The 27,331-nt window shown below is 37.5% G+C and overlaps 1 protein-coding gene across 2 annotated transcripts in view; it reads left to right on the top strand.

Annotated features, from left to right (window-relative positions):
- The first annotated feature begins 10,412 nt into the window (after window positions 1-10,412).
- LOC306863942 (E3 ubiquitin-protein ligase CBL-B-like) overlaps window positions 10,413-27,331 on the top strand; it is a 62,957-nt gene continuing 46,038 nt past the window's right edge. Inside the window, exons 1-3 of one of the 2 annotated variants that reach the window (XM_079407552.1) lie at window positions 10,413-10,685; window positions 11,342-11,504; window positions 12,113-12,363. In XM_079407552.1, the coding sequence (XP_079263678.1) occupies window positions 11,352-11,504; window positions 12,113-12,363 (404 nt within the window). In that variant the 5' untranslated portion in view covers window positions 10,413-10,685; window positions 11,342-11,351. Of the gene's footprint in view, window positions 10,686-11,319; window positions 11,505-12,112; window positions 12,364-27,331 lie in introns of both variants that reach the window. The other variant, XM_079407553.1, reaches the window with a different exon arrangement.

Genomic DNA, 27,331 nt, shown 5'->3' with positions numbered 1-27,331 from the left:
AGATTTAGTTAAAGTATCTCTTTGTATAAAAGGGAGATGTGGTTATTTCAAGGGGTTTCATCAGTTGTTTGAGGGAATTGTTAGCGTGTTCAAAACATTGGCACTTGCTCAACTAAATTTAGTCATCTGATATTAAAATGTAAGCATCTGTTGGCTTGTATTTAAATCACATCTCTAATATACCTTATTTTTATATTGTTCTAAGGCAGTTCTCAAGTAGATTTTTCTCAAGTAGTAGAATTTGTCAGTGGGAAATATTACTTTGCTCAGTCATTTGAGATCATGTGTTTATGATATTTCCAATTTTACATTTTGATTTGCATATTTTAGAAGTCAGAACGATGTTGTTAAATGAAATTTATGACATATGTTCACAAAATGTCATGAGCAAAAATAATGTATGAGTGTTGTTTTCGTTAACCAAAACGTAAAACTATTATAAATCGTTTTGATTAATTGAAAAGAAGTAAATGATTGAAATAAAATATATTAATATATATAATAATGTGTATTGAAATAAAATATATTTGCTTAAAAATGGCAATTTAATTTAAATAACAATTTAAAGTGTTGAAATATAAAAAATATAGAATGACAATAAAAACTACAAATATAATAAATGACAAATGCACATAAATGACTAAATATCAAATTAAAATTAAAGCTGAAAATATATTAAAAGCTAACTCAAAATATGAATAAATAAATAGTGTATAATATTGTATAAATATATGTATAATAGTGTATAAATATATATATAATAGTTATTTTTTTAATATACATTTTATTTAGAATCATATCTTGATGTAAATTGGTTGAAACCTTGTAGATGAGCTATACAGACTCCATGTTAATTATAAATGAATAGGTCTTGTACAAATATATGGGCAAACTTGATAATGTGTTTCAGCCCCATCAATCATTGTGTAACATTGAAAGGTCATACAACTCCACATTGTTACATATCAGCCAGGCTCTCAGGACAACCAATCACAGCGCACACCATCACCAGAATACTAATTGAACACACCTGCACGTCATTCAGACCTCATCACCACCGCTACTAATACACACACCTCACAGCACTCAGTGTCCGGTTTCGTTTCATTTGAAGTGGACTCCCTATGCTATCACAGCGACTTATCTGCTGCTTCCCTCCATCGTGTCCTCTCCAGCGTCTGATCTCCAGTGTTCCCAAGTCTGTTTCCTCCAGCGATCCCGTGTCTAAGGCCATCGAATCAGCCTGTGTGAGGTGTGTGCTCCTGCCATTGATCCACGAGTTCCTGTTAAGGCAAAGACATTCCATTACTTGCTCATCGCTCATTCAACCAGTCAATTGAAGCTCTTACTTACCTTCTCCCTTCTGCTTTGCTCAGCTGTTCTAAATAAACCTGTTGTTGAATTTATCCTCTGTGTGAGTCTGCTTCCGTAACACACATGCCAATTTATTATATTAATGTTTAAATCTGAAAAGATCAGTTTAAGCAAATTAATATTCGGAGGGGCTTACAGTCTTTTCTATGTGGTGGTGCCAAAACTTTCCCATCTTTGGCCCATAACCTGAAACTAATTGGAGCCACTGGTTCAAATTTACATCTACATTTATTCATTTAGCAGATGCTTTTATCCAAAACAATTTACAAATAATCCAGTGATATACTGAACCCCCCCAATATGGTAATTTTTATTTTTTAATATTATAACTTCAACCACATTTTCTTCTGCATACAGCATTTCTTAATCCGCCATCTTACAGGATGAGTTGGGGGGTTTTGTGCTGCTGTCGGCCTGATTTTAATCTATAGTTTTTTCACTGCCCCCTTCGATTCTGTGATTTATATTTTCTAAATGAATTCCAGGAATGCTTCCCATGAGGTGGTCTCTATATGTGGCCGTATATTGTGTCGCACATCTAGGCATGTTGGGAGTTGTGGTGAATCTGATTAGACTCATGGTGGTCTGGGTATGATGGTATAAAGTCACGCGTCTACACTACAAGTAGCACTAAAGGAACTGTTCTGTTATGCGGCCACAGCTGTGTGTGTGAGACCACACAGTGACCGAAACAAAACACAATGCACCTTTATCTGTCCATCACAGGCACAATGACTCGAGTCTGCACATGCAGTGACCTGAAACTCAATGTACTTGACGTTTTCATACTCTACATCTACTCTACTCGTACACATTATATAGATCTGTAAACCTCAAAATAATTTTATATTTTAATCCACACAATGTTATTTACTGAGTTAAAGTACCTCTTTCGACCATCAGTCTAAATATGTAAATATGGTGTGCTTTGTATGTTGACATGGTTCTTGTATTAGTTGTAATTTAGCATTATTGTATATTATAGTATTTATTACACTTTTTTATATATATTTTCATCTGTTTCAAATTTTAAATTGGTTTGTGCTTTTGTAATTTTTATACGATTGTTAATTGTACTTTTAATTCATTTTATTTTATTTCAGTCTAGGTTTTACTTGTTATTCTTTGTGCTTTTGTATAAACATTAAAAGTCTTTTTAGATTTATTTCATTTTTACTTCAGTTTGAGTTTTTAGTTTGTTAGTTGTGAATTGTGAATTTTCTTTAACATAAGAAATAAATGAGGTGTTTCAGTTAATTTTTAAATTAGTTTTAGGTTTAGTTAACAATAACAAAACTGCTAGTTAGAGCAAGCATTGGTATTAATATTACTATTGCTTGTACTTGGTGTTTGAAGTTTAAATTAAAATCAAACTATAACCATTCTTTGAAAGTACAAAAACAATGCATTTTATTATATACAACTTCATTTAGACTTGAATGTTAATCTTTGGCTCTTAACTAGTCCTTCAACTAGTGTCAGTTTCTTGAAAACATTCTGGATTCAGTCTGGAATAGGTAAAGTGGAGTTGTGTCTTGTGGAGCACAGACTGCAAGGGTGTCACATTTCACAACAGAGGATCCGGTGCTCTGTGATTAGGAATGGAGTGCTACTTCCTTTTAAGGACGATGGAGCACAGCAGGCCCTCCTCTTCCTCCTCCTCCTCACAGATGCCATTTCCTGAGTGTTCGCATTCTTCTAGCTCTCTGAGTCTCTGTGATTTCAGGAGAAGAGTGGGATAAATATTACGCAAGTGATGTAAGGGTCCGTGGCCCACGCATCCTAACAACGTCATTGCCACTTCCTGTCCCGGTCAAACGTTTAGTTTGGATAACTCAGGAGAAAAATATCTGGAGGTCAGAATGCAGGGAAGGAGTTATGGTTGGTGTGTCACCATGTCTGATACTGTAATTTTTTAAAACAAATAAAGGTTTTACAGGCTGAAGCCTTTGGAAAGGTGATTTTTTAAAATAGGAAATTACACAAATAATGATTGCAATTAGTAAGTAAACAGGCAGGCTCCCTCTAAATTGGTATATTTGAGAAAAAGTGTCTTTTAGTCAGTTCTTTTAGTCTTCCAGGTCAACAACTCTCATGGAGGAGCAACGGTTTGATGAGAAAAAGTCTCTATATCTGACTATGCATACTTCGCTATACAGCATGTGAAAATAATATCATGTCTGAATTCACACTACTCATAAAACATTAAGTGAAAAGCACACAGGTGCACTTCTGAAAGTGTGCTGAAGATGGACACTTTACAATCCCTTGGAGGAGCAGTTGTGAATGGCAGTGACACATTGCAATGAAAATATGGAGGATGTAGTACATCCGGATTTCATTCAAACTATACACATTCAAACATACTTTTCATAAGGTTGCAAAGTTCGTTTCTCATCAAATGTAGTACATACTCAGACAGGATGTGATTTTGGATACACCTATTATGTTTATAGCAGCTTACCTGAATAATAACATGTCTGGTTTAATAACACAGACATTTATAGGTAACTCTATCGCCCCCCTTGAGTATGGAGGATGGATTACTATTAATTATGTTCAATCAGACTGTGTTTTAGAATCTTTTTATTTGAATTTCAGTCTGTTCCTCCCACAAAGTGTCTGTATGGCTTTAGAAAGTTTGAAATGTGGGCATTTGATAATTTTTTTAAGTGTTTTGTGTCCTTTTTGAAGTTTTAAAGACTCCAGATTAAACAAGCAACCAGCACAATTCTTCAACATTTTCCTTTTATGTACCACCGATGAAAGAAAGTTTGAAACGACATGAGAGCGAGTACATTTTTTTTTAACTGTTTCTTTAAGACATGAATCAGTGCTTGAAGACAGGACATGATGAAGATGATTATAATGACGATGGAGATGATGGTGCAGTTATGTGACCTCATTGCAGGCCACAGACCGAGGACTATGTATACGTGCACATATCTCTTTATGTGTGTGCGGATGAATAAGTTTGGTACAATGTAGCCCAAAGACCAGCTTCAGTACAGATTAGAGGTTATGTGGTTTTCTGGTTGACTGGATTGTTTCTCATCTTTAGCTGTTTCCTCTCTGACAGAACTCCTGTGTCTTATCTGAGTGCCACAGCCTTTCATGAATCTTTATATAGCTCTGTTGCCATGGGCATCGCTGTGGATACACAGCCTGAAACTAACCAAGAAGAACGACAGAAAGATATTTCAGAAAAAAGACATAGTTCAGACCAGAACTGCTGAAAGGTTAGATGAATATCAATGCTTATTTTATGTTTTACATAAAATCTGTGTGTCTAACATTAATGGAAAGTTAATTTTAACATAGCTGTTGGTTGCGGCCTCAGGAAACTCTATTTTAAGAGAAAAGTAGTGGGTAACAATCTCCTGTCCTTGCAGGCCTCGGACTGTCAGGGCCGGATATTTGTGTTTGTATGCTGAAGTTATTGTTTACTATATCATTACCAGAACAAACTGCTAAACTCTATGTCCAACCATGGGAATCAGAAGGGAGGTTTTTCAAGTCAGCATCCCGACTGTTAACTGCGCTGTTGGAAAATCCAGCTTTAGTGATTTAGAACATGGTAGCTGGTCCAAGCTGGTTCAGCATATCTTAGATTTGAAATACCATCTGATAGGGACCTGGCTGGGCTGGTAGACCATCTTGGACCAGTAAGAAGCCAGTTAATAGGTTCCAAAACTGGATGGACCTTGTTTGTTTTGCTGCAGGCCAGCTGATAGTTCCTCAATCATCAAAACCAGCCTGAATGGACTTGGACCAGCTAGAAATCAGGGTAGCACTTTATGATAAGGTTTCATTTGTGAACATTAGTTAACTACAGTAGCTAAGATGAGCTTAAAATAACAATGTTTAACAACAATATAAAATCTAAATTAATTGTTGTATCTGTTAATATTATTGTGGGAAGTCGTGGCCTAATGGTTAGAGAGTCGGACTCGTAATCCAAAGGTTGCAGGTTTGAGTCTCGGGCCAGGAGGGATTGTAGGTGGGGAGAGTGAATGTACAGCGCTCTCTCCACCCTCAATACCACGACTGAGGTGCCCTTGAGCAAGGCACCGAACTCCCAACTGCTCCCTGGGCGCTGCAGCATAAATAGCTGCCCACTGCTCCGGGTGTTTGTTCACAGTGTGTGTATGTGCTCACTGCTGTGTGTGTGTTCACTGCTGTGTGTGTGCACATTGGATGGGTTAAATGCAGAGCACGAATTCCGAGTAAGGGTCACCATACTTGGCCGTATGTCACTTCACTTATATTATTTAATAGAATCTGAACTAACATGAACAAACAATTAATAGTTGTATTTTTTTTTTAAATACAGTAACAGATTAATAAATGTTGTAAAAGTACATTGCTCATAGTTAGTTAATATGTTAACTAATGCACTCTAATGTTAACAAATGAGACCTTTTTGAAAAGCGTTACTGAAATCAATTACAATTCTGCTTATTTTTTGCCAAAATGAGAACAGAAATTGAAAAAAAGTCATCCACTGAATTGTTTAATAGGGTTTATGCTAAAAACATTGAAAACTATGTGTGTCTGTGTGTGTATAAAGTTTTATGCATTAAGTGATCATTTTTATTTTATTTGTGGCACAGATCTTATGTGAACTTCAGTAACCCACCTACTTCTGAGAGACAGAGATAGCGAGTGAGATAGGTCTGCATTTATTCTGTGTAGATCACAGATGAAGGCACTGGATGTCATCAAGTCCTATGGAAGTTAAGTGGCCACCGATAAGTTGAGCACAGGCATAACGCTCTCTTTACTATCAGGCCGCTCTGAAGCGGATTGTACCCCGGTCATACCCGTGGGCACGATAAGGCCTTTTACATTTCTGAACATGCACTGGCACACATGATAACTCCCTGATTGAATTAGCTCAATACTATACGACTTCCTGTATGGAAAGCAGATGAATTAGACATTCTTATGTCTTATGGCAACAGAGTTTCATAATTTCACATTTCAGCAAATATCCAAGGACATATTTTGCAATACTTAATGACATCACCGCGCACTGTTGCCAAAACCAATATTGTTATCGAAACAATGAGACATACCGATCCTGATAATCTTGACATTTCACTGTGAATCGCCACACCTTCATTTTGAATCCTGTTGAGTACGATGCAATCTCTGACTGTCACGTTTTGCACACTATTAACAGGTCACAGACATCCTAAAAGACAGCTCACTCTGAAATACTGAAGTGTGCTTAGTCATAACAGAGAAATAATGACTCAGAAACTATGATGTTTTTCAGCACTTCAGTCAGCATATTGTGCCATTCCAGCGTATTGAGCCATTACATGTCGCAAAATACGTTATTCTTTTGGTTGAGACAGATGCAATGTGTAAACTGTTATGTTATTGATCTTTACTTTTTGTTTGGATGCTTTTATTAATGGTTTAAGTTAATGTTGGTGGTTATTGACTGGCCAGAAACACTCACTCTGGGCTCTTTTGCCTCCTCCCCTCCAAACTATTATCACATACTTGACCTCCAAAGGTCAGGAAAAGGGAAATCGAAAGCAGGGTCACATTCTAACAGAGAAGCAAGATATTATGCTGACCGTCTGATACTTTTGAGAAGAAATCAGTTATGCTGACCTTTCAAGCATAACTTAACAATCGCTTTACATCCTGTCGTGCCAAACTGAGATGGTGAGTTTTAAATATGTATTAAATTTATATGAATTTATTTATTTTCATATATGTGTGTGTGTATCAACATCAACCCCTGTAATGATATGATTGTTCATCTTGTGCAACATTTTCTCTATCTGCTCTCCTTTCTCTGCTGAAAGATATGCCCTGGAGTCATTGGATCACATAACCAGTGTGTGCGTGTGTAGTGTCATGGAAGTGGAACTGAGAGCGTTGTGCTTTAATAAGCACTGCGCTGTATCGTGTGACCTCCTGGTCATGGCCCCAGGGACCTCCATTCTCATTACAAACATCATCCATGGTGCTTTGCAGCAGATGGGGGCAAGTTTAAAATTTCAAATTTGCCATCAGACAATACATACAAGCCAGGACGATATGAAATCTTCTTTCATTCGTTCAAAGCAACTGATTATTCTCTGTGATTTTATGACATAGTAGAAGGGATATGTAAACCACATAAATAGGTTCATTTAATCCAAACATGTCTGAGCATTTTCTGGATACATTAAAGCAATCTGATTCTCAGTTAAATTATTCATGTCTTACTGATTGCAACATTATCAGATTGTGTCATATCATATCACATCTAAATAAACCAGTCTACTCTGTAGTGTCTGCATATGCTGTAATGCCTTCAGGTGCAAAGATGTTTCATTGTTTGCTACTTCCTGTTTCTCTGTTGAGTGCGTATACCATGTTTTTGTAGTGGTTTGACCTCGCAGTTTCACATTTTCACAGAAGTGCTGTAGAGAATCACTCATTCTTGTACTGTAATTGTAAGAGATTTCTTTATAGAATAGGAAATCGAAATATAACTGGTCTCAGTGGAATAAGATGGGTGAAATACCAATCTAAAAGACGGCTATTTGGTTGAAAGGCCTTCTACAAACAACAAAAAAACAGTTTATATTTACAAAGCAGTATATTATATACCTGAATATAAGATCATAAATTGAAAGCCAGACTGTTACATTATGATGAAATACTGTCAAGTGCCTTTCTTTCAAAGAATTCTTTCCAAAATATGAACTTTAACATACAAATCTCTGGATGAATTGAATTTTCCAGGCCTAGAAATCAGAATGTTGAAATCTCAGATTTTCCAGATTTTCCAAACATGAGGAAGATGACCAGAAGGAGATGAAGACAGAATATGCAGAAGAGAAAGAGCAAGACATTCCTTATTAAAGGATCAAGACAAAATGTTCCGCCAATGGCCCACGTGGTCATAGGGCAGCTAAACAACTGGACTTGTGTGGAAAGCCAATTTAACATCTATTCTTTTAAACTGAATAGTATAGTCATATCTGTTTTTACAATAGTACTAGCCTTCCTATTTTATTAAATTATTGTTGCAAATTAGCTCAAAAGGAAATGTATATAAATCATTACAATTAATTAGAATTAATTACAATTATTTATATCAGCTGCCAGTAGTAAATGTAGCAGAATTAATATTGTCATCAACTAATCTGTTCGTCCAGCGAGCATTCAGTGTAATTTCATATCAACTCTAAGAAATGATACTTTCATGGCCACAGAAAATAACCTTCTTACAGTATTAATGCATTAGAGCATATAGCTTGATCAGAATCGTAAAAGGGACATTAAACTTCCAAGCGGTGACAGAATCAGAAACTCATGTAATTCGTGCACAAAAGTTTTATTAATTAAACACGAACACATAACTAGTCTAAACAAACAAACGAATAAACATACACTCATGTGTACATACAAAGGGGAGCTAAAGTGGATGAATGAAGCCATTAGAGAAACCAGGCCGAAGCCAAACACTTAAGGGTTCCAGGAGAGTTCTAGCTCAGCATCCCCATCATCTCAGAATCTAAAAGAAGCTAGACTGCTTGTGTCAAGGCCTCAGGTGCGGTTGCGTCGGCTCTGGGACTTAGTCACCAGAAGACGAGAAGGTGATGAGAGACGAGTGATGAGACTAAAAGCCAGGCAGGTCACTGAAGTGGAGCCTTTTAAGTTTTGTGGAGATCACACCTCTCGGGGGGTCAAAGAGCCAATGGTGACTTGCACTTTTGGAGGGAAAGTTTATGACTCTTTGTCTCTGAACATGATAATTTGCATATGTAACTGGACTGGATGTTGATGCAAAGACTACTACAGATTCTTAGAACACTAATATGTTGCATAGGTATCTACAGGTAATATACACTGTCATTTAGATAATCAGAAGACGAATTCAAAGAGATCAAAAATTATATAGGTGGGATTACATGAACAAGTGGTTCTATCATAAGCCTGCATAAAACAGTACACAATACAGAAGACAATATACAAGAACAGCAATAACACACACAGTGACCTGAGGAGATGTGTGTTAATTCACAGAAAGGTAGGTCTATGAATTAATTAGAGAAGAGTCCATTTTTATGGGCATTATGTGTCTTTTTTATGGGGAACTGATTTGAGAGTTGTTCTGGCCACATTCCTTTGAGCACTAAAACCAGTGTTATCAGCATTAGTTGCCATGGAACCAAAGGCCTGTTCTGCATTTTTGAGGTGTTAGCTGCATTTCGAGGGAAGAGTCCATAGACCCTCATATTTGGCTTTTTTTTTGGTTGGATGAGATGGTGTTAGGGATTATTTGTTAAATATAACAAATAATTGGGTGTCTGATTGGTCCAAATGCTACATTATTCATTGGATTCTAGTACTTATTCCATTGTCATTTTCCCAATTCAACAATTCAAATTTTAGTAACTTTTGAAATTTAATCTTTGTAGTATTCCAGTTATTTATTCTGCTAGTTTATATATGGTACTAGTAATGTATAATTATTAGCATCTATGTAATAATAGTAGTAGCTGTTCATGAGATACTAGTATCTTAATCCATTTGTCACTAGTATCATTATTACTAACAATCGAATAGTTACTGGACAGTGACAATGGAAAATAAGTACTTGTATCTAATTAATAAGTTATGACTAATTCAATAGGAAGTGCAATTATCAATTGAATAATACTAATGTAAAAAAAATATACTAGTCACTATTGAATTGTGTACTAGTAATTACAAAATAATTATACATACAATATTTTTTGCCATTTTTAATGAAAAAATGCTAAAACGGCTTGCCATAACACTTGTTTCCATCGGAGAAAGTGAAGACGACTGAATGTACAATTAGCATAATAGGAGCAACCTACAAAACGTCATTGCCTCTTCATTTACGGAAATATTAAGTATGCACTTAAAGTCTCCACTCTAATTGGGGATTGGAGGACTCCATCACCTCCGAGAACGTTCCCGCCTTCTGATTGGCCACTTGAGAGCGATTGTTTCATCGGCTCCGCCCACTCGCTCCTCCCTGTTGGTTTCGCTGCTCCTTGTTCCAGTACTGATTTTTAAGCGAGCAGTGACACGATCGTATCAGACAGCGAGAAAAGCGGGATTGTATTGCGTTTAAGTGGGTTCTGCTTCAGGATACGAAAAAGAGATACCCTTCTCGTTTCTGAACATCTGGGCAGAGATGTAACAGTTTCCTGGGATTGGCGTTGTGTTTTTCGTGCTTTTGCTGTGGGGACCTCCCTAAAGCTTTAACTCAGGAACTCTGACATTCCCTGTCTTGGCAGCTACACTGTTTTCCTTTTGCCGCAGTAAGTCTGGAGTTTATAGATGATACAAAAGAGCAATTTGCCGCATTTTACAGTGAATTTAAGCTTTGGCTCATGAGTTGTCATAATCTTTGAACATCAAGTTGCGTTTCTTACTACGACGCATTTATGTCTTTTAATAGTGAAACACTGTAACCCTTTCTGTGGGGTGGTTTTTAAACGCTTTAATCCCAAATTATTCCCAGTTTATTTGGCACATGTATTTTACTGCATAGACAACCTTATTAAACAAACTGCATGCTTATTTTCAGAAAAAGTTTTAAAAAGTTTTAGAATGTGATTTAATAAGATACTTATTCAGTTACTTATTCTGGGTATCACAAAAGTGACCAGTGACGTTTATTTTTAGACACTATAAACATTACATGTGGAGTATAATATGATAGATGTATTTGTATATTGTAAGTCTTTCATGGTTTCCAACTAATGTTCTCAAATATAACTAGTGGGATTAAATTGGTTAATGGCGTTGCTATTGCTTACAGTTACAAAGTTCAAGCATTTTAATTGATTTGTACTAAACGCTGGACTGATATAAAAGACCTAATGTTTTCGGTGCTGGTACAGCTCATTTATACGGCCACATATCTGCCCACATGTGTTTTGTTGCCTTCAGGAGAAACATTTCTGTCTTACAGTGTGCAGAAAATGGCAACTGCTCTCAGTGGACGCCCACCTAATAATCGGAAAGGCCGTATTTTAGGCATTATTGACGCCATCCAGGACGCTGTCGGACCCCCCAAGCAAGCGGCCGCTGACCGCCGGACCGTAGAAAAGACATGGAAACTCATGGACAAAGTAGTAAGTGTCCTGACTGAGTATGTTTACAGTCTTGATGACGCAACAGTGCTTCCTCTGCTCTCCTGCGCCGAGAGACTTTTCCATGAAAGTCGGTTGTTTGGAAGCGTTTGTTTGATACATTGTAGCAAACTGTTTACTGTGTGGAGGCAAGCTCGAGAAGTTTGCTCGTAGCTGAAATCCACCCAGTTAGCTTCATTTACTCTATCTATCTATCTATCTGTCTATCTGTCTGTCTGTCTGTCTATCTGTCTGTCTATCTATCTATCTGTCTATCTATCTGTCTACCTACCTATATATTTTAACTTGAAGACCCTTTTAAGTAATAAAACATTTATTTGTAACTATTTATTTCATACACGCAGTCCTTTTTTGATTTAAAAATATTATTTATATATTAATGTATACATTTATACTATATCTTATGTGATTTATTTCCCGTGCATCTATCATTACTACAAATATTTTATATACGACTTATCAGTAATACCACCTGCCTTTTGAATTTTTTCTTTATTCAAAATAAATTCAGTAAAAATTGCTGTTTACTTCTCAGTGAAGAGGAGTTTTTTTTTTTTTTAAGCCGACGTTGTTTTTTTGTTTTTTTTTAGGTGAGGTTATGTCAGAATCCCAGACTACAGCTGAAGAACAGTCCTCCGTACATCCTGGATATTTTACCTGACACTTACCAGCACCTGAGGCTGATTCTGTGCAAATATGAAGAGAACCAGAGACTAACACAGCTAAGTGAGAATGACTATTTCAAAGTGTACATCGACAGCCTGATGAAGAAATCCAAAAGAGCAATCCGCCTATTTAAGGAAGCCAAGGAGAGAATGTATGAAGAACAGTCACAAGACAGGTAGGATGCTTTTTATTTCACTTATGGTCTGGTCTGGTCAGTGATTTGTACATAAGTATTTGGTTTTGTCCATTGCAAAGTGAAACGAAAGGAATAGAGCATAGATTTCACTTTTATTCTATGTGCATCGTGCTTGAAATGTCTGTTTTAACACCAGCAGATGGTTTTTAAGATTATCTTCATGCGTTATCACGGTTGTCAGTCTCATAACTTGTACGGCCTTTCATTTTGACACTGATCTGTTGCCCTTTGAACGTCCTGCCGGATGGACATAGACACAGGAGAGGTCAGGTCACATGACTGGTCGGTTCATTGAGTATCCTCTGGTGTTTCACCTTGATTCATGGCTAATTATCGTGGAAATCCAACTCTGATCAAGCACAGCAGCCTTAGTGAAAGAGACCGACCCCCTCTGGATCTAAACCCTTGGTGGGCTAGGCAGACTCTGCGCAAGGCGAGAACAAAGTGAGAGAGATTATTAACAGAGCAAGCGTGTCTCGGGCATAAGCTGACACATACAGAATACTCTCCCCAAGGGCCATTAGAGCTCTGGGTCAGCCTGCGCTTTTCAGACATGAAACACGGTCCTTGACTAAAGAGGAAAATCTTAGCATTCTGTTTTACTGACAGCCAAGCGTAACATTCCCAGCATCTGGTTTAGAGTGTAGCCTCTCATCAATTAAACTGCATTTAGGCCACTGACTATTTGGGAAAACAGTGCACATTTTGAAAATGTATCATAAGGTCTTTGATACTGCCAGGACAGCAAATAATAGTGTTTCAGCTGTTGGTTTATATCCCACTGCTTTTGATTGGCAACTCTGGCTCGGGTTTTGGCAGATGAGTTTAATTTTAGTAATGCTTTTGATCCCAATCTCACCAGATTCTGCAGGGGTGAGAATATGATTGAAATAAAATTTTTGAAAGGTGACGAAGAGGTAAAGCAGCGTTTGTTAGTCTGCGGACAGCAACTGACAGGCTGTCCTGACACGTCGTTGTATCCAGAAGCTTGACACTCGCTCCGGACAGGAGCAGGGATATCGGCTGACAGCTCCTCCACGTCTGCTGTGTCACTCTGTCTTAAATCTCCAGCGAGGAATCCTCTACTTTGCCTTGCAGCCTTTGGCTCCCTGTCCCACACAAAGGGGGGATAGTAATGTGTGTTTTTGCAGATTACAGAGAGGAAGGGAGGGACAAGAAAAGGTCAAGAAATCGAGATGAGTGCAGGGCTTAACAATAAGGAAGATTTGATGTCCCAATGCTAGTTGATTGAACTGTCGCTAGTCAGGTTAGTGCTGTGCTGCCATGGTTTCTTATGATTTATGATTTATGATTATGAATATGTTATTTGTGGCTTGCAAACGGAAACGTTTGGTTTCTCTGAACATGAAAAATTCTGCAAATTTAAATATGTTGCCACGGTAACATCTTGGCTGGCTCACACAGATGAGGTTTTCGATATTGAAGTTGAACGCATTATTTATAATGGAAGATTTCAAAATGATAGAAATATTGTTTGGCACTCAATATAAATATTAATATGATAAAAAATTAAGTATAATAAGCACCTTTTGGTATATATTATATAATAGGACATAATAGTATCAATACATATACATTTGTTTTGTAAATAATACATTGGATTAGGTGCATGTATGACAATGTTGGCAGGGCAAGTGAAAGTCCCGCTTATCCATATTATTGAGCTCTCTGAATGAGATGTGGAGAAAGGACAGAAGAGGCAGTAAGAGAGGAGGGAAATGGGAGAAAGAGCCATGTGGAAAAGCAAGGAGAGTTCATTCATAGTGCAGTGGGGCTGCGGGGAGAATCAGTACAGAAAGCTGGTCCCCGGCCTGCTGCAGCCAGGCATCTTCATAGAGGCCCCGCATGTGCTATAGTAATTATACTGCAGCTCCTGAGACCAACAATGGTACTCTCTTTTTCTGTCTCTCTCCCCCAGCACCCTCCTGCCATAAATATCATCTCTGCCATGCAATGTTAGACTGTTTGTGGAGGTCCAAATAGTTCATAAATAACTTATAATGTATAGTTTGATATATCTTTGATTCATTCCACAAAAAATTCACTGAACTTTTTTTTTTAAAACTTTTTGGAACTTTAAATGTTTGAAAAGCTTTAAAAGCAAACATTTTATTTTTTAACTCCTTTGAAGTATTTTCTTTTATTATACTCTGTTTTTTTAAACTACACTATTTAATTGTTCACCACGTCTGTGTTACTATTTTTCTGTGCTTACATTGTTGCACAGCTGTGGGCAACAACAACAGAAAAAGAGAAAAAAATGACCATAAAGCCACTGATTGAACAGTGGAAAAAAAACGAATGTGGTGTGTCTTTGTTTCATTAACTGCACAATTTTTAACATCTATTAAAATATTGTCACAGTGATGATACAAACACCCATCTTCAAACTGTGTTCTGTATTCTAGCAATGTCAAACCTGTTTGAAAACTATCAGAGGATTGCTGAGGTTCTGAGTTTCTCCTTTTACTGGAAAGATCTAAATGCATTACTATCAATTAGTATTGACGTTAAGAGGTGAAAAAAACTGTGGTCTGGAACCGGGATGAATGGGCCGGATGTATTGAATCTAGTGGAGATTGGCAAGCTTTACTGTGTCTGAGGCAGAGGTGGCAGTCTTAAGCTTTGAAGTGTAGGATCTCTCATGCTTTAATCTCCTCAGTGTCTTTTTTGGTGACAGAGATGGAAAGCATTGTGGAGAGAAGCGTGGAACCATGCAGTACATGCTGAACTTCGCTGAAGCCTCAGACTTGGCCTCATTGACCTGCCAATCTTCTCATTATGCACAACAACTGAGAAGCAAGCACATGTTTTAATGTTCCTTTGGCTTTGAGGTGTGAGCAGATGACAGAGAGACTGCTTTAAACAGCGATAGAGATGTAAGCTGTACTGTTCTCAAACACACAGAAGAAAATATCTCTGAGGTTTGGCCTTTAAGCAGGCCACAGACAGTGGGGACGGTCCAGGGAGCTGTTTTGCATTCACACTGACTGAAATCACAGTGTATTAACCCCATTCCTTACTCTACCTCTTCCAGCCTCGTCACGTCCAACGTTTTTTTAAAGCTCTCGAGAGCCCTTCAAGACAACTAATTCCCCTCTAAGAAAGGTAATATACTGCACTTTCTCACAAGTGGCAGCCGTCTGTTTAAATCTCCTTACTCCGCTTGCTCGGTTTAAAGCTGCTTAACAGCTACGGAACATTCGGGGAAGTTTTTGTTTTCCGCAAATGTACAAAAACTTTCTTCCCAACTTGCACCTCTACGCCTCTCGCACCTGTAAACTAGTGTAGTTTCCTTAAAGCACAGGATGTTTACCATCCTCACTAAATAACCATCATTAATTCGTGTTTGACCACAAGCTACTACATTCTCTAGGCAGATGTTCCACAACACTCACTATGGATAAACACAATGCTCTAGTTGTTGAAACTAACTTTTTTGGAGCCCATTACCATCTGCTGTGAATAAACAGAAAAGGATCAACATGAAACAGTACAGGGGGCAACAGGAACTTCACGGGATGATGCTTGGACTGAATGCTGTGCTGAAACAGACTGAACGTAATTGCTAACGCAGCAGCAGATTTGATGGAAAAGGTCACTGATGTAGCTTAATCTCAAGACGGCGTCTGAGCCGGTGATGAAAAGCTGTAGTGAAAGTGCAGACCTTGATGGAAACGGAGCTGTGGATTTGAAACTGCAAGGTAGAGGAACTAAGAGCCGGCCTGCCTTGTTTCCTTTGACCTTGAGTAAGCACATTGCAGAGAGCATCTCTTAAAAGGTTAACTCTGTTATTTTTACTGTGCAAGCAGAAGTTAATGTTCAGCAATTTCTTCTTCCCTAGGAGGAACTAATTATAGGTTGGCTTGTTTGGTGGATAAACTCAATTGCCCATTCTCCAATAGATTCTGGTCAGAAAGACATTTCAGTATGCAGCAGATTATTTCTCTCATCCAAAGTAATAATTGCATTATCTCTCAGGCTCTCGCTGTGTCTTTTTTTATATATTAGACGTTGGATCCTTATAAAAGATCATTATAAAACAGAATGTTTCAGGAAGCTGATTGGAAATACCATTTTGTTGTTCATTGTAGGGATGCACGATATTGGATTTTTGCCGATATTCCGATATTTTTCAACTCATTTTGGCCGATACCGATACCGATATATTCCCTTTTGTTTGGAACCAACACCAAGTCTCTCCTGTGCAGAAATTTTAAGCAAAATATGATTAATTTTGGTTAGTTTTTAACAAGAACTATATTAGAATAAAAAATAATAAAGGTTTTTTAACCGTACATTGAATCTTTAAAAATAAATATAAATAAACTATATCAATAGCTGCATTTCTTTCCCCCAGAAAGATGCAGTGTTAACCCTAATATTTTATTTTAAGATTTAACAATTGTAGATGGTCTAAAACAAGAGTTGTACACATTCTGAAAATCTTTTAGAGCTCATGATTTGTTTAAAAACTAAAACGTTACACATTAATGAATAAATCGGTATATATAAAATTGTTTCATTTGCAAGTGTCATGTTTGTGTGTTTTAAAAGAAAAAAAGCTATAGCTTCTGACCATTAAATCAAAACATACTCATTTTATTACATCAATTACTGCTTTAATTAATCAGAAACACAGTCTAAATGTTATTTGTGTAGGCTATTTTACTTTTAATTAGAAGTATGCCAACAGCACCCCCTACAGATTATAACTCTTTACCGAACGGGCTTTAGGACCTGGGGGAGGCTGTCACTGCTGCCGCTGCATGTGCCATTATGGTTTACGCAAACCCACACCGAAGCGTCATTCTGTACATGCTTTCACAGATTAAATGCAGCGATCCAAAACAGTCAATCTAATAGTCATTCAGACAAAACTTTGCTTCAAGAATGAGCCACATTGCTGACGTGATCTAATTGCTAGCACACCCTGAGCACATGGGAGTTAACCCCTTTTCATACCAGGCCGATGCCTATATTTACATTTAAAGCCATTATCGGCAGATTCCGATATCCGTCCGATAATATCGTGCATCCCTAGTTTATTGTCATGGGCATATCTTGTCGAACTGTGGCATTAAATAAGTTTGAATTATGAAGTAAATTGTAAAATTTCATTAAAATAATTTTAAGTAGGGATGCACAATACATTGATGCCATATTGGTCAATATTAGAGTTTTTTTTTTTTTTTTTAATGTTTGGGGTTGGTAAAGGTAAGATATGACACTCATTAATTGAAATGACGCTGCATTCAATTGATCATAAACGCATTAAAAATGGTAATATTGTCAATAATATTATTACTATTTCAAACAAATGTTTTATATTTTAATGTACTTTAAACTCTAATTTGTTCTTCTGATGCCAAAGCTGAAATTTCAGCAGCCATACTCGAGTCTTCAGGTCACATGATTCTTCAGAAATCATTCTAATATGCTGATTTGCTGCTCAATAAATATTTCTTAGAATTTCAGTGTTGGATGATTTAATATTGGTGCATCCCTAGTTTTAACATAGCACGACCTCATAACTTATTATACCCTATACAAGTAAAAAAGTGATCAGAGACTGCAATAATGTCCAATGCAAGCCAGACCTGGGCACATGGCACTTGATGGACTGCAGCAGAGCATGTCACCCCTTGACTGGAGTTAATTGGAGTTATTTACAGAGTAAGTGAATGCCCTCCCATGGAGAATGAAAGGAAAATATATCCTCCTCTCATCTCAGAGCCTGCAGACCAAATGGGCCCCTCTCCATCCCCCAAACTCAACCTTCTCCAGCTGCATCCATCACACACAGGAACAATGAAGTTCAAACAGCCAAATAACAGTGGAACAGAGCCAGATGTTCTACTCAATTAGGGGTCTCCCCGCTCTCTGGTCACTCTTTCATGTTTTCCCGCTCTTTTTCCTTCATCCCGTTCTGTAACATGTTTGTCCTGCATTGGAGGCTCAAATATGTCCTCCTGTTATTTCGATCATGTTTGTTTGTTTCTCTTAAATTGCCTTGTCAAATGTAGGCCCGGCACTGTGATTAATGAGCAGAGGTCTGCATCTGGGTAAAAGCGCAATTAGCAGCACTCAGTCTACCACCAATCAGATGTCACGCCACGTATCCCAACTCCCCCACGCCTCGGTTACCGCACCGTCTGCTCTGCAGTGTGATGATGAGGTTCATCTGGTGCACGGTTAATGATGGAAAAAGCTTCATTAATGAGGAAGTCACGGACCGATTCCGAGCCTTAGATCTGGGAGATACCACTGTATAAATTTAGAATAAATTCAGTGTCTATGTTCTCTGGATGGGAATTCTCAAGACCCCAAAACTTATCCAGATCTTAAAGGAAGTGGGTTGCAAGAAAGGCTAGGTTGAACACCGGAAAGGAAAGACGATGGGATATGTGACCTCCAGAGGAAGGGCACACACACACACACACACACACACTCACTCACTCTTACAAGACAGGACACTTTGTGCAACCCAATCTTTATGCTGCAAATCAGTGGCATTGAGTGCAGGTTTCTGTTATTATTTTTGCTCTCTCAGATTCTGTTGTATTGTGCCATTTAACCCTCTTTTCAGTCATCTGGAGGAAAACTCAAAGAGGAAGTGCTCCACAACATCCTGTTCTTGTGTTTCCCTTCTACAATTATCCTTTTGCTATGAACACAAACACATTTAGGTCAGAAATGAATACATATGATACTCAAGTACTCAAATGCTTCTAGCCAAGAATGAGGTTCATAATTCAAGAGTTGGTCAGTAACAAAAACATTTTTGTTTTTCTTGGTCAACTATTTTAATTGCAGTGTCAAACTTTCTGCAACTACTGATTTGTTTTATAGCTAGCTAACTATAATAACTGTAAATAATAACCATTATTGGATGATATAGAGATGATGATGATTATTCAATATGGAATGTTAAGTTCATGTAAATTTCCTCTTTTCCCTTTTTATTTTTGATCATCTTTGGAGACATCTAATAAAGATAATATTTAAAAACATGAATGTGTGTATATATATATATATATATATATATATAATTGTGTTAAAACAAACACAACCACACATTGTTGGTTCATTTTTATTTATTTAATTTAAATATTGGTCATTAATTGTTTATTGGCTATTTATCTGTTATTTTTTCATTTTGATAACATTTGCCATCATCTAAAATCTAAAGTTAAAAACAAATAATTTAATAACACTGTTGACTGATTAAAAAAAAGTTTTTTTGTTTATATTTATACTTAGAATTTAAATATCTTTCATTTAAAGTATAATCAGTTTATCTGTATGTATGCCAGAACTTAATAACATTGCATCCCTAAGTGTCATATTTGAACTCCATTATTCTTTTGAGTTTCGAGGTTTACTGAGGTTACTGCCACAGTAAAGTATACATGTTCACAGGTGAATGGGACTTTAATATGTTGCAGTTCGTTAGCTGAGCTTTTGTGTCTGTGTGCTTGTGTAGAGTATATTTCTAGCCTTATTATAATGCAATGAGTTGATTTCAGATATAGCACCCCCGTCCTTAAAACACAGATCACCCTTTTGTCTGCATGAATGACTCTTTGTGCCCCAGCCCCCTGAAAATTGGGGTTCAACCTTTGCTGATCTCATCTGGAAAAGCTTAGATGGTAAGCCTCCTCAAATGAACATCTAATGAATTATCAGCTTTGAGGTTTCATTTGTATCTCTGTTGGTGGTTTTAAATGTCAGAACGTCTGCTCGCCTCTTCTCGCTCTTTAATATCTCACTTGTTTTCTCCATCTTTACCTCTCAGTCTTTAAGTTCTGCGTCTCAGGTGACACAGGGCGCTGTCGTGCTCATGAACTGAGTGGGTGAGTGTCACACTTTCCACAGCCGTGAAAATGTGTTTCTCTGAAACCAGAGCCCCGTTTGTGACAGCTTCTTGTCGACTAAGTGTCTGCAAGTGTGTGTTGGCGCGTGTTTTTTTTTTTTTTTTCTTAGCGGATGGTGCGGGCAGCAGGTGGAACTTCAGGATGGATTCAAATCAACCCAACAGCAAATCAATAGTAGTCTCAACAGCTGCGTCTCAAGTGGTTAAGTGTCTTGTAGAGCAAGAGAGGAGCGCAAAATGAGAGAACAGGCCTTTTGTTCCCATGTTTGCCCTACATAGCAGTGTCCCGTCTAAGATCTGGGTTAGGTCCATCCCAGCAGATGTGTGCTTTAAAGAACAGAAACCTGCCTTGTTTCCAGTAAGGTGCTTGGGGAGTCGGATGTGTGTGTCCAGTCCTGAGAGGGAGTGAGGATTTGTATAGTGAGGTTTCACGGGTGTCCATATGGGACTGTGTTGCGTTTTTGTGTCTATGTGGTGCTGGCCTACTGGGAGTCTGGCTGACGTGCTTGATTTATTGTGATGTGTTGGCCTCTCTCTGTTTTCTCCTCATATACTCTGAAACACACACACATACACACAGCAGGCCATCTGAGCCCCGGTCACCATCCACTGCTGTTGAGAATGAAATCCCAGAAGGCAGACTGTGAACAAACAAATCTGAGCCAGAGCACTTAAACATCCTAAATACATATGGAATATTATACCCAAAACATGTTTTCCTGAAGAAAAGTTTTTTGAAAGAAATAAATACTTTTGTTCAGCAAGGATGCATTAAATTGATCAAAAGTGACAGTAAAGACATTTATAATTGTACTATTTCAAATAAATGCTGTTATTTTATACTTTTCATTAAAGAATCCTGTAAAAACATGGTATGGTTTATAGAAATTGTTACTGTTTCAGCATTTATAATAATAAGCAACGAGAAATTCTGTTTTGCCGTCACATTAATAATTACATTTTGAGGTATATTAAAATGGAAAGGTTTTTTTGAACTGTAATGATATTTCACAGTATTTCTGTGTTTTTCATCAAATAAAACCTTGATGAGGCTTCTTTCCCTCCAACTCTCCTAGCTGTCACCAAACATCCAGTTGATTTCAGTGAAACATTTGCCTGCGTGTTACGATAAAACCTCAGGCTTGTACTTTTAAAGCAGCCATAGAAGAACACCTGCCGGAGCTCTGAATGCCTTTCGTGTTTTCCTGCCGTAAAAGCGGAGACCTCATCAGAGGGACCACATAAACGTTTCAGTAGAGCTGTACTATGTGTTGTTGAAGTGCACCGGATGGAAACTCTGAGCTGGCAACGGCTTCTTTTTCTTTCTCTGATCAGAAACCTCCCGTAGACTCAACACAGCATAACATGGCCCTGAAACTGCCCGCAGTACTGTGACCGACTCGCTACCTTAGTGTGAAAGCCTGTTTAAACTCTCAGACTAGATTAGGCCCCCTGAGATCGGTTGCCTCCTGTCTGTCACTCAAACCAAGAGATGTGTCACTCATAGTGGGGTATGAGAGACATTTCTGAAGTGTGCGGTCTCGTCAGTTATCCATTGCTCTAATATGATTACATTATGACCAGTTAAATTCTTTGTGATTCAGAATTGCAGGAAGAAACCACCTAGCAACCACATGGATGTTTTTTTTTTTCTATTTTTACTAATATGTCTTAAGTGATATGTCTTAAGATAACAGAAAGGCTACTTCATTAGTTTGTTAACTTTTAAGCATCTTTTTAATTAGAGTAATGAAACTCTTGGATATCTCAGACATTTCCTTAATTAAAACATCACGGCTAAGTGCTTGGACATGTTCGCAGTGTCTGGGGGTGTGTGTGTGTTTTTTGCCTGGATAGCTCAGTCGGTAGAGCATCAGACTTTTAATCTGAGGGTCCAGGGTTCAAGTCCCTGTTCGGGCGAAAGACTGCTGTATTTTAAGGGTAGTCGTGGCCTAATGGATAGAGAGTTGGACTTGTAACCCGAAGGTTGTGGGTTCGATTCTCAGATCCGGCAGAGACTGTAGGTGGGGGAGTGAATAACCAACAGTGGCACCAAACCCCCAACTGCTCCCCGGGCGCCGCAGCATTGGCTGCCCACTGCTCCAGGTGTATGTTCACTACTGTGTGTACACTTGGATGGGTTAAATGCAGAACACAAATTCCCAGTATGGGTTACCATACCTGGCCACACACCACTTCCGTTTCCCTTTCCTTTCCCTTTTCTCTAAATGGTCAGACCTGCACTTACACTGATAAGGCAGGATAGATAGATCCTCCAACAACCTTCCTCAACTGAAACCAGTATTGATCTGCTCCGTCCCGGAAGTAGCATCCTCTTTGAGATTTGTGAAACAAGAGATGTGGAGAAACAAACTCATCACCCTTTCATAAGCACCAGTTCTCTAAGCTCAAAGAACCAGATCTAACAACCTATACCAACCTTCCTTTATTGGATATTGCATTGCAACTGATAACCAAACCAAACCATATTTTATTTTATTTCATATTTTGTTTTATTTTTTTATATTTTGTTATTATTATTTTTTTTTATAAAGCTAACACACATTGACTTTTGAATCCTAGATTGTGCTAAAACAAAAACATTAATCCAAAAATGGTTAAAAATTAGATATGCACCAAGGAACATCAACTTTTAGAAGAGCTATGTCTGGTGTGGAGTGCATGATGTCTCATGCTTCTCAGAGCAGTTGATATCTACGCACAAGAGCATGGGAAATCTGTCCAGCTGTTGCAATAAGTTTCTGCTTCTTATGGCTGATCTGACAGCCATGCCGCCGCAGCTTCCTTGAGTAATCACCACTCAATCTGCTCAGCTCAATCTCAATCTGTAGTGTTGCACCAGGAAACAGGATGTTGCCTGGCCATAGATATTGTTTTCTTTGTTTACCGCATTTGTTTGGACTTTACATTGTAAAGCTAGGCTGAAAATGAGAGTTGGGGTTCAGGCTGAAGCTGAAAAATGTCGATTGGCTATTTCATAGCTTACCTTATCACCAATCAGTTTCCTGCCAGTAACTGTGGTCAGTATCCACTTTGTGCTCGTGTGTCAGTCTTATCACTGTGTGCAAAGCTACTCAAACAGGAAGTGACCGTGAAGCAGTGTCCTTCACAGGGCTATGATGTCACTCTGCTTCCTGCTGATGCTGGCTTGACTTGTCGTTGGGTTTGTAGCTGGTTTCAGAGAGCTGATCATCATAAAGCTAATCTTAGATCTCTTTTTCCTGTTTGTCACTGTGAACTAACTGTAATGTTCCGCTGATTCAGAAATGGCATTTCGGGTCGCTCACAGAAAAAAAAAAAATGTTCAGTTTGGGTTAATGTTTGAGGAGACCACCGAAGCACAGAGTCAGTGATGTGTATAGGATAAATGTTTCTGTTTTGTTAAAGAGACAGCTTTCATTATGCCTCAATATTACAGGAAATGAAACAATGCGGCTTTGTGTTGTTCTGGAAGTGATGGTCGAAATATCTTCTCCAGGATATCCTCCTAATACCCACACAGGATAACGAAGCTACGTTTTATCGAAAAGTTGGTATCGTCACATATGGTTTCAAGGTCATACTTGCTGTTTAAATTCATTACGCGATAGACCAGATGCTTGTTCCAACACACATTAGATTAAGACAACAAGACAAGGTTATGAAATAACAACCTGACATACTTTGACTGCTGGGAAACTAAAAGCAATGTAAACGATATTTTAATGGCATATTCGGAATTATTTACAACTTAATGTTTATGGACCCCATCTGTTGCATGCTGTGGATTAGCACAGAGGATCTTTGGCTTGGGATGGGACGGAGTACTGATCCAGTGTTCTGTTTTTTTTTTTTTTACAAATGGAGTTAATTGACTGCATACAGATGCAGATAGACTAAAGTTGTAAATAATCCAGAATGTTCTTTATTAAGAAACTTTGCAAACCATCTGGTTCTCAAATATTTTTTTTGAGAATGTAGACCGTGCACACAGAGTTAGCAGTGCAAGTGCAAGAGTAGCCTTTGGCAGCAGTTGAGGATTTAATGTATTTCTTGGCGTTGGGGACTTATAATGCACATTGCAGCTATAAATTTGCAAATATGCATTATTAAAAATGGCAGAATTGGTTTTCTGAGAAGAGTGCAGATGTTTTTGCCACAAGAAGCCCACAGGATGGAGCTTGCATGTGTTGAGCATCTACGTTTATATGTCTTGCAAACTTAGAAATTGTTTTGATGAACGTTTTTATTGCAAATTTGCTACTTTAAATCTTTAAAGTTTGATTTAATATATGATCAAGGTTATGTTACCTATCTGGCTAGAATAAAAGAGGCTTTGATGACAGTCTGAGATTGATTTAATTTATTTGGTTATTTTTAGATTTAATTTCTTTTACAAATATTTTACATTGATAAATTAAACATATATATATTTTGATTTGCTATTCAGTTGAATTATATATGAAGTTTAAAGTTAAAGGAAGTTCACTGCTAAAAGTTTTTTTTTCTTCAGTTCAGTAAATTCATGACTTTCAAAGTCATGACCTTAATATTGATTAAGCATCGATTAACATTATGATTTTTGCCAGAATCAATCGGCCCTATAATTATTTGTGAGGCATCAGTTAGAATATGTAAAATGTGTGTGTGTGTGTGTATATATATATATATATATATATATATATATATATATATATATATATATATATATATATATATATATATATATATATATATATATATATATATATATATATTTATTTATTTATTTATTTATTTATTTTTTTAAGTTCTTTAATCAACATGCTTTATGCCATTTCACATAGTTTTCCAACAAAATTGTTTATGAAATGTTTAGTGTACACCTATTGCAATCTACAAATGACAAAAATTAAACATTTTCAGAAAGAGAACAAGAAAGGAAGAGTGGGGCTGAGCAAACGTGTGGGGGCCTGCGCTATAGAGAGAAAAAGGGGTGTTTTACTCACGTCTGTGAGTAAGTCATGGAGCGAGTGACACAGGAGGAAGGTATGATGGAGTCTCCCTTCAGCGTGAGAGTTTTGCAGAGCTCTCACTTACTCAAAGCTGAGCCATTCCCACATGATGATCAAATCAGGGGATCACCCAGAATAACCAGTTAAACTCACTGACATACACTCTCCAGCGTACTCGCAGAGCCATGCTTTCACTGTGACAAATTCAGCGAGTCCCCCCTTCTTCATCCAGACTCTATGTAATGCCTACAGTTTCCTCCAGGATCATACACACAGAGGGAATTTATAGTGCTGGTGTATGTCAAGCTATTCCTGGCTATGGTTTACACACCACAGCTTCCAGGTGCATCATTGCACAGCAAGGGAAAATCCTCACTTTCGAGTGACGCCATTTCCTTTTTGATCTCTTTTTTCCAGTTTATTGCTGGAAATTAGGAATGGCTGTGAGTACCAGAACTAAGAAGTGACAGCAATAATTGCTAATGTTTCGTTTAGCTTTACTTCATATTTGTTTTATATTTTGCTTTGTTTATTCTTTTACTTTTAGTCTTTATTTTTTCATTATTTTGTATTCTATTCTTTTTCAATTTCATTTAATTTAATATGTTTTTATTTGATACTTTTACTTTTTAATTCTTTTTTTCTTATTTTTGATAATTTTTTTGTTTCATTTTTCTTTGCTTTGCTTCACTTTTTGTTTTCCGTTTTGTTTATTCTTTTTCTTATATATTTTTTAATACTTTTTTATTCTATTATTTTTATTTTCTGCTTTAAATTCTTTTTTACTTTTAATTCTTTTTTGTTTTATGTATTTTTTATATATTTTGTTTTGTTTCATTTTGCTCTGCTTCGTTTTTTTGTTGTTTTACTGTTTATTCTTTTTCTTTTATTCTTTAGTTTTTAAAGCTTTTATATTAAATTTTTTATAATTTAATATTTTTATTTCATAAAATCATATTTTCATAATTTCATTTCATATTTTTATTTTAAAATTCTTTTACTTTTTAATTCTTTTTTTGTTTATGTGCATTTAAACAAAACATTATTTTTAAGCGTAAACCAATGCACCCGCTAACAACGCCTATCTATACATAGAATAGTTTGACAGAAACCAACTTCCTGTCCTTGAAAGCTGTGTTTAACTATTACCTGAGTACCTGAGTAAAATGACCAAAATGTCCACATCTTCCTGCACATACGAAAGGAAATGGCCAGAGCTCACTGTGGCCCAGAAACAACCCATTCGGGGTTGAAACCCATTCGCCTGAAATCTGGGGCCCATCTGCTAGGATGTGGTGAGACGGACATGAGTGGGGTTGAGCCATCTAGTAATTATAAGTCTGTGGCTCAGGCCATGCCAGAGTGAGGTGCAGCATGTAGGCGGAGAGGAGGAGGAGGACAATGTCTTTCTTTAGAAATGCTGACTGTAAAGACTCAATGACACGCGCTTAGTCACTTTGTGGGTGCGGATGCCGTTTTATTCATCGGTTTATTCCTTGTGTTAATGGAGAGAGCCTTTCAACCACACAAGCCCTGCATGCAGTTGATTAAAGGGTCAGAAATGCAAACGCTAGAGGAAATGGAAGTGTAACCTTGATGCAGGAAGTGAACAGGAGTTGACAGAGTGTGCGAATATGACTTCCATTGAATTTCCTGCAGCACATCCTGTGTCTGTAGGAGGACGAAGTCTGTCCTCTCTTTCTTTGTTGTTCTTTCGTTCTGTTAGCAACAGGTTTGGAGACCCAAAAGCTCATCAGAACAAGCAAGAAGTTTGTCCACAAGATTTTAGGAAATATTCTAGAAGACGCAACTAGCATCTGGGCTCCAGAGGAGATGGGATGCGTGGGTTTGTTTGCTGACTTTTGTGCGAGATTGTTTGCTTGTGTCTGTGTGGTATGCATGTGTTTGTATGTGCGAGCGCGTGTGGAGGCGCCAGACTGGGGCTTCGGCGAAGAGTGACATTTATTAGTTATCTAGAATGATTGATGGTGGGCTTCGGTTGAGGAGCTTGCATGTTTGTCCTAGGCCTCTCTGCCCCCGTATGCAGTTTGGCTGC

The sequence above is a fragment of the Barbus barbus genome, assembly GCF_936440315.1.
Source record: "Barbus barbus genome assembly, chromosome: 45".
In the NCBI taxonomy this organism is placed as follows: Eukaryota; Metazoa; Chordata; class Actinopteri; order Cypriniformes; family Cyprinidae; genus Barbus; species Barbus barbus.
Note: the sequence above shows the minus strand (reverse complement) of the source record. Positions and strands in the feature narration are given on the sequence as shown.